Genomic DNA, 16460 nt, shown 5'->3' on the forward strand with positions numbered 1-16460 from the left:
TCTTGCGGAGTTGCCTTACATTTGTTTCTCATTCCTAAGAAAAAGCAGAAATTCAGGGTTTTTTGCATAGTCCCTGAAAAGTTCTGGCAATAACTACAGAAAAAAAAAGTGACAACTGTCAAATCCAATGCTGCATCTGAGCTTGTGGGGTCATTTTTGGCTCTTCTGGCCAGCTCTGTGGTTACTGAGCATGGTGAACTGGGCCAAGAACCGGGCCAACAAGGTTCAAAAGTAAAACCCTCTAAAATCAACCTGAAGCCATAGAATTTTCCCCTTTCAAATAGGAGAATTCACATGTTACATGTAGGTATGAGTTCATTCTGAAGTAAGGAGCCGCAATGGGTAAGAGCCATGAAAACATCATCTCCTTTTCTGCTGTTTCCCCCTGGCATTGCTGGCGGTGCCATGCACATTGGTGCCCACCAGAGCTGAGATGCGCAGAAGGCTGAGTACCAGCAGGCTGCATGGAACTACAGAGCAACATGAGCCCCCACAGTGTGCGTTAAACCAAAGAGGAAAAGGGCAATGAGAAAGGAGGGAAAAATGCCACCGGCAGGATGATAAATGAACTGGACAGCTGCTGTGCTGGGTGCAGCCTGTTGGGAAGGACATTGATTTGCCCCAGACAACAAAAAAGCCTCACTGACGGTAATTCCAGGGAGAACTTAGATTCAGGGGTGATACCAAATCACTGCAGCTGGCTGCAGTGCTGTCTTTGCAGAAGAGCACATAAAGGATCGCCTCCTATTGCTTAAGGCAGTAAATGCTCAGGAGTAAAGGTTGGGGACATTTTGACTTTTTAGAGCCTGTGAAATTATGCACTGAAATGTCCAAGAAAAACGATGTAATTCTGATCTTATGCAGCCTAAAATTCATGAAGGTTCAGAGTTCTCATTTGTCAGTGCATCTAAACAATCTATCTCAAGTTAGCTGCAGCAAAGATCTAATTATCTTTTCTATTGCAGCTTCCTCCTCTCCCTTTGTATTACATGGCAGTGCTGCAGACCATTCCTACAGCCTCAAATTTATGATTAATTGTTCGTAAATTATTAAACGGGGCTCTCTGAGTCATCTGTTCTTTATCTACCTGCAGACGAGTTTTGTCTGCCTCGATCGTACAGCTTTTATTAACCTTGTCCTCAAAGCAGAATTCCTCCTCAAATCATTCTTTGTCCCTAAAAAGTTATGGCATCCTTTGTTTTGCAAAGTGGAAAGACTTCAAAAAAGAAATCCCTCGTCTTTCCTCGTAACAAGAACAGGATGTGCAGTAACTCTGGTTTACATAAGCCTTCCTGGAAAGCAGAGCGTGACTCTGGAATCAATAAAAGCTGCAGCGCAGTACTGTGAAGAAGTAAAGTTTTTGTGAAGGTGTGTTGCTGTGCAAGGTGACATTAAGAAGACAAAACATCAGGTCTCCATTTTACAGTAACTATACAAAATATAAGAAATTACTGGGATTGTTCCTTTATATAGCTTTAGTTAACCGAGTGTGTTCAGTATAAGAGCATGAACATGCCATCACACTCATTGCAACAGGAATTATAGACTGATGTCCACATCTGAAGAGCTTTATCTATTATCTAAAGAAAAAAAAAAAAAGGAAACAAGCTTTACTTGACCTATAACCTCAGATGATGTGGGGCATAAGAGAAGCAAAGCTATAGTGTGATGTGGACCGTGCTCCGTTAGGGTCACCTGACAGTGCTGGCACTGTCTTGCTTAGCTTACACTGAGAAGACAAAGTCATGCTGAAGAATATTTATGCTGTAATTTTAAACTTGGTCAGTGGCCTGACTGCAGCAATAAACTGTAGGGCTTATGGAAGAGTAAGGAAAACCAGAGTGAGTGCAGCAAATTGTTCATCTGTGCATGCTGCTGTGCTCAGAGAAGGCCAGGGGCAAACACAGCATACACGAGCAGCATAGAACTGTTCTCATTGTTTTTCTACTGAATTTGAAGTAAAATAAGAATGGGGACAACTAGTTGTGCTATGACACGACATTTGAAGACAGCAGTAAGCACCTGGCTCTATTCTTGCCAGCCCCATGGCTGGTTACTGCTGGGGTGTCAGGTCCTGTATCTGCAGTACCTACACTTGCCTCTTTGGTTACTGAACCAGCCACGACAACCTCTTTCAATATAATCAATGAATTCACCCTTGGTTTTTGCTCTAATATAAACTGAAAGGGGAATTTGAGACAGGAGTTCCTAAGAAACTGAGGAGGAGGGAAAGCATATTGCAGCTACATTGTGAATGCAAAATGCGCACCCAATTTTTCACACCACAGAGATGATGCCCAACCACTTTGCATAGCAATTTACTGAATCCGAACATAGCAGCTGGCAGCCTGAACAGTGAAGTCTTACAGAAGGACACAGCTCAGAGTTTTCCAGGAGCTCTTCCTGACCATCCTCTAAGCTATGACACCTCATGGGGACTCACTTTGCTGAATTAAGTAAGTGTGAGACTTCCCCTCAGCATCTCACCACGAGGAAGACATCGAGGCCCTGGAGCTTGTCTAGAGAAGGGCAGTGAAGCTGTGAAGGGTCTGGAACACAAGTCTTATGGGGAGTGGCTGAGGGAACTGGGATTGTTCAGTGTGGAAAAGAGGAGGCTCAGGGGAGACCTTATCGCGCTCTGTAATTGCCTGACAGAGGTGGTGATGAGGTGGGGCCAGACTCTTTTCCTGCGTAACTAGCGATAGGACAAAAGGGAATGACTTAAACTTGTGCCAGGGGAGCTTCAGGTTGGATATGAAGAAAAAGCTTTTCTCAGAGTGGCAATACATTGGCACAGGCTGCCCAAGGAGGTGGTGGAGTTACTGTCCAGGGAAATATCAATAAATGTGTAGGTGTGACGCTGAGGGACATGGCTAGTGGGTGTGCTGGTGGTGGGTTGGTGGTTGGGCTCAGTGTTCTCAGTGGTCTCTTCCAACCTTAACGATTCTATGATCCTACAATCCTTCACTGCTAAAACAGTGTTCTGCTGGTCTGCATTGCTCTATTAACACACAGAGACTCAGGTATTCTTCATGACGTAGTCAGAGTAATAATGGTTATAGATATAGATGTGTATATATATAATTTAAAATTTTATTTAAAATTTTGCGCATACACTTCTTCAGCATCCTCCTCTTTTTTTTCATTGCACTGAAAAGTTTCAAAAAACACAAAATATATCCCTTTACCAAACATTTTTTGTTCTTAGGTTACAAAAAGATTAACATTTCACAGTCACAAAACATAAGTACATTGGTCCAAAACATCTTCCTCCAGCAGCTCCGCTGTTCTTCAAGACATACAGAACCTGGACAGTTTTACGGGTCTGCAAATAAGATGACTTGTCCAACGAGGGCAAGAAAAAAAGTGGCAGCTATTAAAAAACCAAACCAAATTAAGATACCTATGAAACAACATCATCACCAGCAACAGTCAAAAAAAAAAAAAAAAAAAAAAAAAAAGGAAAAAAAAGAAAAAAAGAAAAGAAAAAAATAATAATGAGGGTGGAGGTGGACAAGGGCATCGTCCTTCAAGTACATCACGGGTAGAAATACAGCAGCACAGTTACAGCTTTGTTTGGTCGCTCTGACTATGGCAGCCACATCACTGCATCTTCATCTCAGACACATGGAGGAAAACTATTTACACACCAAGAATGTTGGAAGGACAACAATTCCATATAGTCTGCAACTCATGTTTGATACAAGTGTTGAAATCGTTAGCACAAAATGTTTCAAAAAATAAAAGGAAGCGGAATGCTGAGGCAGGAAGGAACGCAGCGGATTTGCTTGGAGCATGTAGTGTTCTTTAAAACCTAAAAGCTCAAAGCCAAAACATCAAGTGTAGTTCTTAGCTCTTCAAAACTATCCGGGAGGCACAGCATCTACCACACCTCACAGACCTCCCTGTTGTACTTCAACACGGAAGCAACTCTGACATGGAAATTCACTGCTGATAGCAAACCAGGACTGCTTCTCCTTTAGTTGTCAGCCCTGTCGCTCTTTCAGATTCCTTGTATTAAAACCAGTTTATCCAGCATGAGGACATTGAAAATTAGCCCTCTTAAACAACAGACTTCTGTGTTCATAAAGGAAGCATCATTGCATTAATTTAGCAAGAGACAGTTGTGTGCCTCACTTTAGATGTGGCTGAAATTTCGAACTACTGTCTTCATCGAGTTAAGCAAAGATGACTTCAGGCTGTAGTGTGAGACAGAAAGCTGTGACACAGCTGTACTTCTCTCTGCAACAGCATTCACAGGAGAATGGCAGAAGCTGCTCCTTTTAATTTTCTAGAAATTGGACTGCATCAGGCACCAGAAGGCAGTGTTAACAGTACTGCCCACTGATCTGAACAACAAGAGCTTCCTTTCCTTGCTCTCGTCCAAGAAATGATAACCTACCAACACACTGGCATGGTGAGCACTACCTACTAAGATAGAGGTAACCAGGACTGAGGTTCCTTGCTGCTAATGCTGAAACAACATTGGGTTCTAACAGAACTTCTTCACTGGACAAAAAGCCACACTGCTGCCAGGATCAGGCAGTGACTAAGGTGATGTGCCCGGGATCTAAACTTTGGAGTTGGTGCTGCTCCTAACTGAAGGGCTGCATGGAGCAGTGGAGGAGCTGCAAGCCTGAATGGCGACATCCATCCACGCCCAAGTGAAAGGTGTGCTGCGTACTGTGGGTCACAACTCCTCTCTGTCACCAGTGATTTCTAATGCTATGACTCCTCAAATAATGCATGTCATGAAGAGAATAGGAAATGCTTTGTTATCCTTGCTTCACACATGGTATCTCCCCAACTCATGGCTCCTGCTTCCTATTTGTATCGTGCCTTGGTGCGTCTATGTTCCATGCCATGAAGCAGAGCACAGTGCAGGCATGTAAGAAGCCCCAAATGAAAGCAGACAGAAGTGAAAGCCCAGGCACCAAAGCAGTGAACCACAGATGTACCAGAGCCACTCACGGTAGGTAAGCCTGTAAACGCGTAACAGATACTTTGTAAACAAGCAAAACAAAAAACATCACTGCACAGTTTCAGTCACATACAGCTGAGTAGGAAGCTTTTTATTACTCTTGAAAATGTTCAGTTGATGCTAATTGATATTAATTGTTGATGCTGCACCTCTGCCCTTTCCAGAAGGGCTCACAGCTGACACAGAGTGACCAGGGTGGGCACAGCAGTTGCTGGGAAGCAGGCTGACTGATGGCAGTACCTCAGACGAACAACAGAGGCTGGAGGCTGATGCACAGAGCCGTATCACTGCCTGCCAGGTTTTGCTCTGACAACTTATCAGTGAGTTTGGTCCCCCCACGTTGTTTCACTGCCCCATCACTCTCAGGGTGCATTTAAAAACACCTCTGAAAGAGGGTATTTCCATTGCCTTAAAATTTCACTTTTATATTTTGGCAAACATTGCACTGGAAATTCCTTCAACCCCATTGTACTCAGTGGTTTCCTAATGACTGGTATATTTGTTGACCCCATGACACTAAATAACAAAGACTAACAAAACATGGGCACAAAAATATTTGACTCGGGATTGAAGTTGGTCACAGCAAGCACCAGCTTCATTGCTGCTCGTGTGACTTCTGAGGAATTGCCATTAGTTTCCCCATTAAAGAAAGGACTACACAAATGCATTTGCAAAGAGACAACAGGAGTTACACAGAGCACAAAAAGCATATTGACAAGTTTATTAGGCAAAACAATAGTAATAATAATAAAAAAAAAAAAGCAAGAAAAAAAGAGCACAAAAAGATCTCTTGGTTGGACTTTGAGACATATGTAGGACCATGTGAAAAATACTCTAGACTTCAAACCTGCAAACCTCTTCACCCACATGCACAAAAAAGAAGAAGGAAAGGGGGAAAAGCAAAAAGGAGCAAACAGATAAAGCATGGCAACACCTAATCAGATATATGACTGATACTGGAGCTCTAGAACATAAAACACCAGTGTTCTGCACTGCTTTATCACACGCAGGCACTGGGGAATGCATGGAACAGTTCTCAGACTAAAATCACTCATTTGGATGCATGTCTGAGCCATTATACACTCTGCATTGGCTCATCTCAATCTGAAACACCTACTGGGTCTAGAAATTAGAGAAAGGACATTTTAAATCCACTGAGAATGTTGCACATGTACTTTGGATGCAATCAAATAAAGCATCTGGGCTGCTATGCCAAACAGCACTGTACTTTGTTTATATAGCACGTTATAAATTACAGAACTGGCAAGCTCTAGGCCACTCTTGTTCAGGAGTGCACATCTCCAGGAACACCAAGGACACAGTATCCTGCTCTTAGAGCTGGCAGTTTCTCCTTTAGAAAGGATAAAACACCTTTGAGATGCCTAATCAGTGCTCCACAGTTAGCCCAGCTCCCTGTCTTCTGGCTATCCAAGAAGTAGCTTTTATGTGCAAGTCAGATTAGCAGCTCCAAAAGAATGAGGTCTGGGACAACAGAGGCTGAATCCAACTTCCCGGCTGACACATCTCCTATAAATGAGAACCTTTGGGTTTATTTAATTTTTAATTGCAGCCAGTAAAGTGAAGAGCTGTCTGCCCACAGAACAGGCAGCCAAGTCAAGCTGCGGATTTGCTCAGTAGTTACTCTCTTGGACTATTGCTTGTACTATGACAATGTCCTTGGATTTTCTTTATTTAAACTGACTTAGCACTGCTAAGAAAAAGCTGATGAAGCTAGCCATAACTATCACAGTGATCATCTGATCCTCAGCCACAGTCCTCAACAACCAAGAGGATGTGAAGTTATTAACTGTCACCTTCTCGTCACCAAGTCAAGCAGGCAAAGGTATGCTGAACCCAGAAGTGAAATCATTCTTAAATAGATCACCACCTGAGTATCTTAGCCAGTAACCAGAACAATGCCATCACTTCAAGTAGAAATCCAGCTGAAAATACACTCAGGAGCCCAAATAAATGTAGAACTTTTCCTCAGTTGAGGTTCAGTGTGTTCAGGAATCCTTCCAACAGGACAAGGCAGACAGAACCATTCAAAGAATGAAAATCTCTGATCCCAAAGGAACCAGAACCTCCAGGTGAACATCACATAATGCAAGCTTCCTCGCTCTGGTATACACACAACAGGGAGTCTTGAAAATTATTCTTCATACCTGAACAGATCTCGTAATACAGGACTGTGACCTATTTCTCCTGGACAATTTTGTAGGTGGCTGTTCTAGCTGCAGTAAACAGGCATAGTCACACGAAAAACAATTTCAGTTTTCCTACTAAAATACAGGAATATAATCTACTGAAGAAGAGACCAGAGGGAAGAAATGGCGATTCAAAGGATTACATCAGTTTGCAGTTGTCCATAGGCAAGTCATGAAAGCAACTTTTTGGAAGAAGAAAACTCTTGAGTCTCATTTATATGTATAAAAGTATTTTTAAATGAGATGTGATCCAAGTCACTGCTCTGAATATTTCGGGTTAGACTTCAGGAGCCTCCTTGGCTTCTGATACTCACTTCTACTTTCACAACTGAAATGGCTCTTCCAAGCTACATGGCAAACTGAAAAAAAATAATTCTTACTTCAGGTCTTCACCTGGAGGGATGACAGAATCCACAATATGCTAGCAGCATTTTGATCTCATTCCCATTAAGCACCAAAACCTTTACTACAGGGGAGTTGTAATCTTAAGGGTTATCTGTAATCATACATAGTCTATGTGCAGAGCCCTGTCTTTCAGGCAGAAAAGTACCCCTCCAGCATTAGCTATGAATAGACTACATCAATTGGAGACGTCCTGGTCAGATCATCCAAAACACATCGTCTCTTACAGGTCCTTCCCCAAAAGATCCCCTTTCCATAACCACTCTCGAAGCTACTTTCACGACTGCTTGTTCCCATGTATTAAAGGAATGACGTAGACAGAAATGTCGTCTCCAGAGCCCAGCCTGTCGTTGGATATTCGCCAGCCCCGGTCCTTCAGCACTCCCCGGGCTCGCATCACCAGGTCCTGCGCCGCCAGCGTGTACCTGGGGGAAGGCAGAAGACAGCTGCTACCATGCGCTAGCCTTGTGAGGAAAGCCTGTGAGATGGACATTTGTGAGGTACAAGGACAAGTCACTCAGCATTTGAGAAGCACGTAAATGTTAATGATCGCCTTCCCACAAAGCAATCGTCTGTCACTCCCTAACAGCTTTTATCTCAGAATCTCAAGGTATTTCATAGCAATCGAATGTCAGAAGGTGACCAGTCATTTTGGGTGCTCAACTTTACCCATTTTCAGAACATATTAAAACACTTCCTTTAGCAAATTAAGTTTCTAGTCGTGGTTTGAAGAATCAAGGACACAAAATTACAGCACTCATTTACTGAGCTCTATATGCCTGTGGGCAGGAACACCTAAGGTAAATACGGGCCTACTCGCTTTGGAGGGACGCTGTAATGAAGCAAGTGATTTGAAAACAAGCAGTGAGTCCTAATTCAGCAACCCTTCCAATCCCAACGCAGCACTGATCAGATACGTTCTCCCATATCCCTCTGCCTGCTGTTACTGGATTGACACATCTGTGTGCCGATTCAGAAGTTTCTGCTGAAAGAAATCTCATTATGGATGAACAACTATTCCAGTCAGTTCTCAGCCCAACACCTGCCTGAGATGTTTCGAATTTGGCTGGGTGGAGTGCAGCTTTTCTATCGGTTCGCTAATAAAAAATGATCAAACAGTTAAAGAGACTCACAAGGAAAACAAAACAACAGTTCAATATTGCGCCTGCCTGTATTTTATTTAAAGCTTAATTATCAGCCTCTAATAGGATGAGCGGCTCTCTATAAAGCCCTCTATAAAGCCCAGATAATCAGAAGAAAGGCACTTCTGCAATTCACAGAAAGCAGGAAGGACAAGAAAGGTTGGCATTTCAAGACCCCCTTTTCTAGGGAGGATCCTGGGCCAGAAGTGATCGGCCCAGATCTGCCTGAGGCACAGGACAGAACAGTATCTCCATTGATCAGAAGCAGTGGACAAAAAGAAAAAGGTGTGTATTAATTGAGTATCCAGGAATTGTTCCAATCCCAGAAAATTTCACCACAGAATGAGTTATTAAATGTATCTGCTACCCAAAAAGACTTTATTTGCTCTCCTAGGTGAAAAATACCCAGTTTATTACGTTCTATTGCTACAATTTAGGTTCCTAAGCTTAAAAGTCTCCTTTGAATCAGGAACAGAGAGATTTATTTTCTCTACTAAGAAGTTATATTCACTGTAAATAAACCAACATTTCACTGCATAGAAGGTCTGATGTTAAGTCCAAATAACATTCTACAGAGGTTATTTCTAACGCACTACCTGCTCCCAGTGGTACAGACAAGAGTGGTAAACTTCCCAGGACCTTCTAGCTTTGACAAGAGATTTACTTTTAGTGGTTGGAGAAGGGCTTGAGGGTCATTCTGCACCACTCAGGGCGCCAACTCAAACACATACAGTTGTGCACATGTGTGCATGCTCTCTGCAGGTTCCAAGATCATCCGCATCAAAGACCTTGAGATATAACAGCAGGAGGTGACAAGAACCAGTCATACTGTCCTAATAACAAGAGAAAACTTTGTTTCCTAAGGGAAAAAAAACCCAAACATACTTGCATTCTTCAGTTCCCAAATCCCCAAATCAGATGCAGGGCTAAAGAATAGAAGGACTCCACATGGTAAGCGAGAAACTGAAGCATTCATTCACAGCATGAATGCTAAAAGAATTTTGGCTAAGAACATCTTTTTCAAGGGCTTCTCAGCTACTGTCAGAACTTAAGAGAAGCAAAACACCCACCATCCTGGCAGAAAACTTTGCATTGCTTCTTTTCTAATTAACAAGAGCTCCCCACATCTAAAGAGTACAAATGCATTTTGCTCTTTATTGCATAATGATTTGCTGCTTAATGTTTGGATAGGGCAAGATTAAACCAGAAATCTCTCATAGGCAGACTGAAATACACAAGAAAAACAGCACACTGAAGCAGAGGAGAAGGAACAGGTGAAAGCAGCAGCGAGGTAACACATTCCTTTCCTAGCACAGAGCTGAATTGGAGCAATGCTGTTCAACTTGGCACTGAGACGGGGTGAGTTTCGTGTACCTGGAGATGAATAGCAGCAGCAGTCCATTATCGAGTGCTTTTATTCTCCAGCGCTGTGAACTTGGGATTCAGCTGTCAAGACAGCATTAGAGAACTGCTGAAGTAGTTTTAAAGTACCCACTTCCTCCTAATGAACAGCCTTGCTGGAACACAACTTCTGTGTTTTAAGAATATATATATATATATTTTCTCCTGCTCAAGCTTTCAGTATTGATCAGTGAAAGTACTGCAGGAGAAATGGTGACAGCAGGGGCAACTTGCTACAGTTTGAGCAGCTTCTTATCCCCTCACACTCAGGAGGAGCAAAGCAGCTTCCCAGCACCCTCGTAAATCTCCACAAGGGTGAAGGAGAGTGTGAGAGGGGATGAAAAAGGATGGGAGGGAGGAGGAGAAGCAGCAGATTCCCTATGTCAGTATGTAAGCAGGTGCAGCTTGAAGGAAATGGTCAACATTCACACTCGTCTTCATCTTCATACTTCTGCAGACAGATGTACGAAAAACACCTGTCATGTAATGCGTGTCATTAACCCTTCTCTTTGCTCAGGGTCCCCTTCATGCTCCTGTCTGAACTGAGCTAGCAAAGAAATCCAACTCAAGCTCAGCTTCTTCACTCCATCACAGAATTGCCCAGCCCTCACAGAGGAACTGCTCTCTCATCACGTCTGTTCTCATCACTCATTGCCCAGATCCCCTGGGGTTGTGTCTGCATGGCTGGCTGAAGACAGAACCAGCTTCACTCCCTCTGCACTTGGAGATGCCCAGGCACATGTTACATTTGACAGGATTCAAAGATGTTTTTCTGTGGGTAACAAACATTCATAGTTCTGACAGTAAATATCAACAGGAAAGAGTCCCAGGGGCTTTCCCAAGGGCTATGAGCTCTTATCCATCAGGCTGTAAAACGACTCTTAATTCAAATGGGAGGGATGTTGCTCCCTCAAAGAGCTGATTACATAACTGATAAGTTCTCTGCAGCTCTAAAATCTTCCTATTTATTTATTTTTTTTTCCCAAGTATGCTGCTGTCAGGGAATAAGTAGGCTACTGGGTCAGATGGATGCAGGGTCCGCTCCAACAGGTAGGTTCTTCAGAACTCTGCAGAATTATGAAGCCTAGGGGGGCAACTCTCTTCCATTTTGACAAGTTTTCTACATCCCTAGAGATTGTACATTCCCAGCTGCTCACCTCATCACAGACTCCAGATGCACTTATCACAGAACTTGACATTCTGTGGGATAACATTTCCTCTAAATGCAACACTGATAACATTGCAAACACAATTCTCCTGTCACTGACTAGTGAGAGGAATTAACACAACTCCATAGTCTGAGGTGCTATGCTATTGTAAAGTCATTAGTTATACCTTATTTGGACCACTGAAGTAATTATATAAAACCTCTCACATAGTACTTTAAACCCTTTAAATATTCTTTATAACCAAACAGCAATTCCACAAAGGTAATTTTCATAAATATCACTGTAAACTATATGAGGGACTGTTCTAATTACCTTTTGCAGGCTGGTATGAGAAATGTCTTGGTGCCACTATTTGTAAGCCTCTAAATGACCTGGCACAAAGTTACTGAAAAGAACAAATAAATTTTCAACTCAGATGTCCATTCACAGATCTGTAGGTCAAACATTAACAAATGTGTTTGCTCTAACTCATAATACATCAGGCTCAATTCTAGAGTGCGTTACACTGCTACAAACAGGACTAATCTCCCACACTTACTGGGGCCAAACGAGCACAAATAAATCTACATCTAAGAAAATATTTTTCTTTTAGTCTCTGATTTCTCGATATTTCACTTATAATGGATGAGAGATCATCCACCTAGCAAGCAAAAAAGATTAAAAAAAGAATTCCTATTTCTACTGCAACAAAAGCATTGATTACCACCAGCACTGGGAACACCAGAAGGAACAAGACCGACGCAGTGCACTCACACTGTATTCACAATGAACAGGTAGGACCAGGCCAGACGGTAGGATGAGCCAACCTTTCCCAATTACTCGATGAGAATGGAGACAGAGGCTTTACACTGTACCAGCTGTCTTTGCAGGAGGACAGCCAGGGTGCAGAACTCAAAGAAAAATCTCCCTACCACCCAGTTGATTGGGTGGGTCCCCTCCTACTGAAAAGCTTATCTGCAGAGCACAGTGCCAAGTGGAAGTGCCCCTCGCTAGCCATGATCTCTCTCAGATGGAGGGCAGAAGAACTTTCATGCCTTGCTGAATTAGAGAAACCCTTGGTTGTCGTTAGTGCCCCACCTCCTCTTCAGGGCAAGGAGGAAGGAAGGTCAAAGTACTGCAGTTGCAGCTTCACGCTCGTCACCCATTCACCTGACAACTGAGTGCTTGCAGCAAAATGTTATTTTGCATTCCACGCTTCTGAGTAAGTGTCCGGTAAGAACATACTGCTTGTGATTTGCTTTGCAGTGCCTGTCACTGTAAATCCCAAGTGGCTGCCAGGGTGTCTGTATCCACTCGTTGTCTTCCTTGTTTGCTGATGGAGAACAGAGCTGACCTCATGAAAATGCCCGCTCAGAAAAATTAAAAACACAAAGCATTTTGTGACTGGTTTACCCTCAAGAGCTGCAACATCTGAACAACTGAAACTGGCACATTCATTCAAGTGAGTGAAACAGCCCTACATTTTCTCACTTGGCTGCTGAGATATCCCAGTGCTTATCTCCCAAACTCCGCTTTTTACAGGCCAACTGGGGTGACCTGAGGGCTCTCTTCCCATACTCTGAGCCCAGTGAGAGGGCAGAAGACAACCATGGCCATCCAAACTTGCGTTATGAAAGGCTTTTCCTTTTGGAACACTTTCTAGAGATGGATAAAGCTATTTCCCTTTCATCATTCTGTTTTAGAAGTGAAAGACTTCTGATCTCCAGCATGATGCTTTAGTTCACAGTGACAGACAGGCACAGGGAACTCAGCAGCAGACAGGCAGACCAACCCACTGTGGTGCTCTAGTTAGTGTTTAGGAAGATTTTGTTTGCTTGATGGTGTACTTTAAAGAGAGAAGCTGACCAAGTAAGAGGAGATAAACATGAGAAAATGAAAAGGATCATTCTGAAATAAACAGAATCCAGCAACTTGAATCAGAATCAAACTCTGCACCTATTTTGTCACCACCCCCGTTTGGCAGCTGGCAGGCACTGAGCATCCACTATCACAATGGTTTCAAAGGTCACAGTGTGACTTGCAATGCGTAGCACCCACACTGTGTTGTATTTATCCATACATCTAGAGGGAGAGAGATGCTGCTAAGGTCCAAGCAAGAAACAACTTCTTCAGTGTTAAAAGACTATCCAGGGGAGAGCCAGATGGAATCCTGTGACTGCTGGAGACCTGTTGTCATGTTCTTCTCTGTCTTCAACCTCCTATGGTTTCTACAGAATCTACTACAGCACAAAAAATGGATCTTGTGCCAAGATACCATGATCCCACAACTTTCCTCTGAAGGCAGGCATTTCTGAGTTATAACAGAAAAAAACACACTTGCTATACAGACTCTCTCTGCTGTATGAAAGCATGCAAGTTTGCTGAATGTTACCCACATCATATGTTCTACACAAATATGTTACCAAAAAGCATTCTTAATTTCAGAGAAGCTGGAAAGCCAAGGGATGAACACAAACCTGTGGGGATCATCAGGGTCACAGTTTGGCAGGAAGTTAGTGACAGCTTCTGCCACTTCTTCATTTAACAGCACATCCCAGAGTCCATCTGTAGCTAGGATCAGAACATCGTCCGGCCCATGCTCATACTGCAGTAGGTCATAGACTCTTACCTAAAACACACAAAAAAACATTCATGAAGGAGGAAACTGCCAAATCTGTTTGTGAATTGTTGCTGAGCTGGCTCTGAGACAAGGGGTTGGCCAGGGAACTGAAATCCATCTCCTGCAGCTCCTCCCCGCCCAGCTCAGCCCTGAACTGACCCAGTCAGAACGGATACAAGTGTTGCTGAGCTGGGCTGCATGGCTCTGTGCTGCCAGCAGCAATCAAAGCCAGCCTGGTTCTGCATGCAGAGCTCTTCCCTCTTGCTGGCAGGGCTAGTCAAACAGAGGCTGAATAATTTATTTGATGAATTTTTGATATTTTCTAATAAAGTATTCAAAAATAATTGTTTTCATCATTTGTCCAGATCCATTTAACTCTGCCAAATAAATTGTACACGTTTGGAAACGTCTACACAGGAGAAAGCATCTCATTTGCCTCTCTAGAACCAAAGCATGCACTGCACTTAGGAATTATGCCTGAGCAAGCAAACAGTTCCACAAAATGAACAGAAACTCTTTACCTGCTCAATTATGAGTATCTTAAAAGTGGGTCTAGACTGGCACAGAAGTGAACCCCCAAGCGTATTCTCACAATATTGTTTTCTTGCAATGCCTGCTGGCTTCACCACCGCAGCCAGGTCGACCATGGCTGTCAGCATGGTGTGAGGCCCAGCCTGCAGTGCCACCCACGGCCCTGTCCCTGAGAGATGGAAAAAGCTGGCAGCAAAGGCTGATGACCCAGAGACTGCTAGCTGAGCCCAAACATGTGCATACGTCATCGGCAGTGTTTTAAAGTGAGCCTTTTGGTGGACATAACTGTCCTTCCAGCACATGCTGCATTCCAGTGGACACACCACCAGCCCCTGCAGATCCCAGGCAGCAGCGGGGAGCCTTCACGCAGCCACCACGGAGAACTTTAACCACCACAGCAACAACACCAAATTGAAAGCAGCCTGGCAACCTTGGTGAGGCAAACAGGAGGAAAAGATCTGCATAGACCAGCCTTCACTGACTGCAACAAATGTTGCAGGGACAAGCGCTTGGCACAGCCACCAGACACCGAGCTGTTTTGTTCTCCCTCCTGGTGCTCTGTCTCCTCAGGAGCGGGAAATGCACATAAAATGCCTGGACCTTTTAATGTAATTATGATTTTAAGGGGCTGCAAGCAGCTCCGAGGAAACAATCATCTCGACCTCACTGCTAATCCTCACTTGTTCGCCTTTCACTCAAAAGCACAAGAAGGTCATTTGTAAAATGTAACCTCACTTCATTATCTAAGGTAGCGTCTGAGAAAGGACTTTGGAGAAGATTAAAGTTAAGGCAAGATACTCTCTTAATTAGAGCACATAGCCTTATTCAGATTGAGAGGGAATAGAGATCCTTATATGCAGCACAGAACTCCTTTCAGGTCTGCTACACAAAAGGCAGAAGTTGCCACTGCTCCCATCTCCCAGAGTTCTGTTCTACTGTCAGAGCCCAGAGTTGCACCTGGAAAATTAGAGGGTACAGGGGCAAGCTGGCCACCACGGTGACCAGAAGTGCACTGCACACTCTGGTCAGCTCTCCTAGGTACAGGCAAGTATTTTGGATAGCATCACAGCTACAGCTCAGGCATTTGCTCAGCAGCAAGCATCTCATACAAAAAGGCTTCTAACACCGTCACTAGAAAAAATACACCCACCATGGCTCACCCACCCAGGCAAAGCGTATGTTTAGCCACAAGAGCCTTTTCCTCAGCGCTGGTGTAGCACCACTCAAGGCCAACACCAGAAGCAGATTACTTTACCAAGAGTACATATTCTCCCCAAAAATCTGAAAACAACACAAAACAAAACCTCCACACCCCACAACAACTGTTCTTACAGATAATGAGTTGAGTACAATTGAGTACAATTGAGTACAAGCTAGGATTTCCTAATGGTAAAAGCTTTGTGAACTGAGCACATCCAGAAAGGAGTGCCAGTGAGAAAAACGTAGAGCAAGGTGAGCAATAATGGATAGCAGGCTGGTACTCAGGAAAGCAGAATGCCAAGGTGACAGAAAACAATGTGGGTCGACTTCAGGCAAGATTCCTGCCTGTTGAAGGTTCAGGTTCAGCGCTGCCACCAACTCCCTAGGATTCTCCCAGTCCCTTTCAAATCAATCCAGCAAACATCCTTCTTTAACATCTGTGGAGCAACAGGACACCCAGTGAAGGCTTCCAGTATGGTCACCATACTTGTACTACCATCTGACTTGATGTCAGCTGACCCGTTAACTCATTCATTCTGCTCTAGTATTAAATGTGGAGGTTGGTGGTCCTGCCTGTGGTGGGGAGGTTAGAACTTGATGATCCTTGAGGTACCTTCCAACACAGACCATTCTATGATTCTATGATTCTATGATTCTATGATTCTATGATTCTATGATTCTATGATTTGACTTCAGCAATCAGAAAATAGGAACCACCTTGACAGCACAAACACCCATGACATTAAGAGTTGGGTTCCACTAGATATTTCTTGACTGGTACTAACAGATCTCTGCTGAAATTTAGCATTGGATGCACACTACAAAGGC

At 43.5% G+C, this 16460-nt stretch overlaps 1 protein-coding gene across 1 annotated transcript in view; it reads right to left on the minus strand.

Moving 5' to 3' along the window:
* Positions 1 to 3071: 3071 nt before the first annotated feature.
* PPM1H (protein phosphatase, Mg2+/Mn2+ dependent 1H) overlaps positions 3072 to 16460 on the minus strand; it is a 133040-nt gene continuing 119651 nt past the window's right edge. Inside the window, 2 exon segments of the mRNA XM_042815991.1 lie at positions 3072 to 8015; positions 13759 to 13910. Of these exon segments, the coding sequence (XP_042671925.1) occupies positions 7868 to 8015; positions 13759 to 13910 (300 nt within the window). The 3' untranslated portion in view covers positions 3072 to 7867.

This window comes from Centrocercus urophasianus, unplaced genomic scaffold (assembly GCF_019232065.1).
Source record: "Centrocercus urophasianus isolate 14NV4802_14NV808 unplaced genomic scaffold, USGS_Curo_1.0 seq_15, whole genome shotgun sequence".
In the NCBI taxonomy this organism is placed as follows: domain Eukaryota; kingdom Metazoa; phylum Chordata; class Aves; order Galliformes; family Phasianidae; genus Centrocercus; species Centrocercus urophasianus.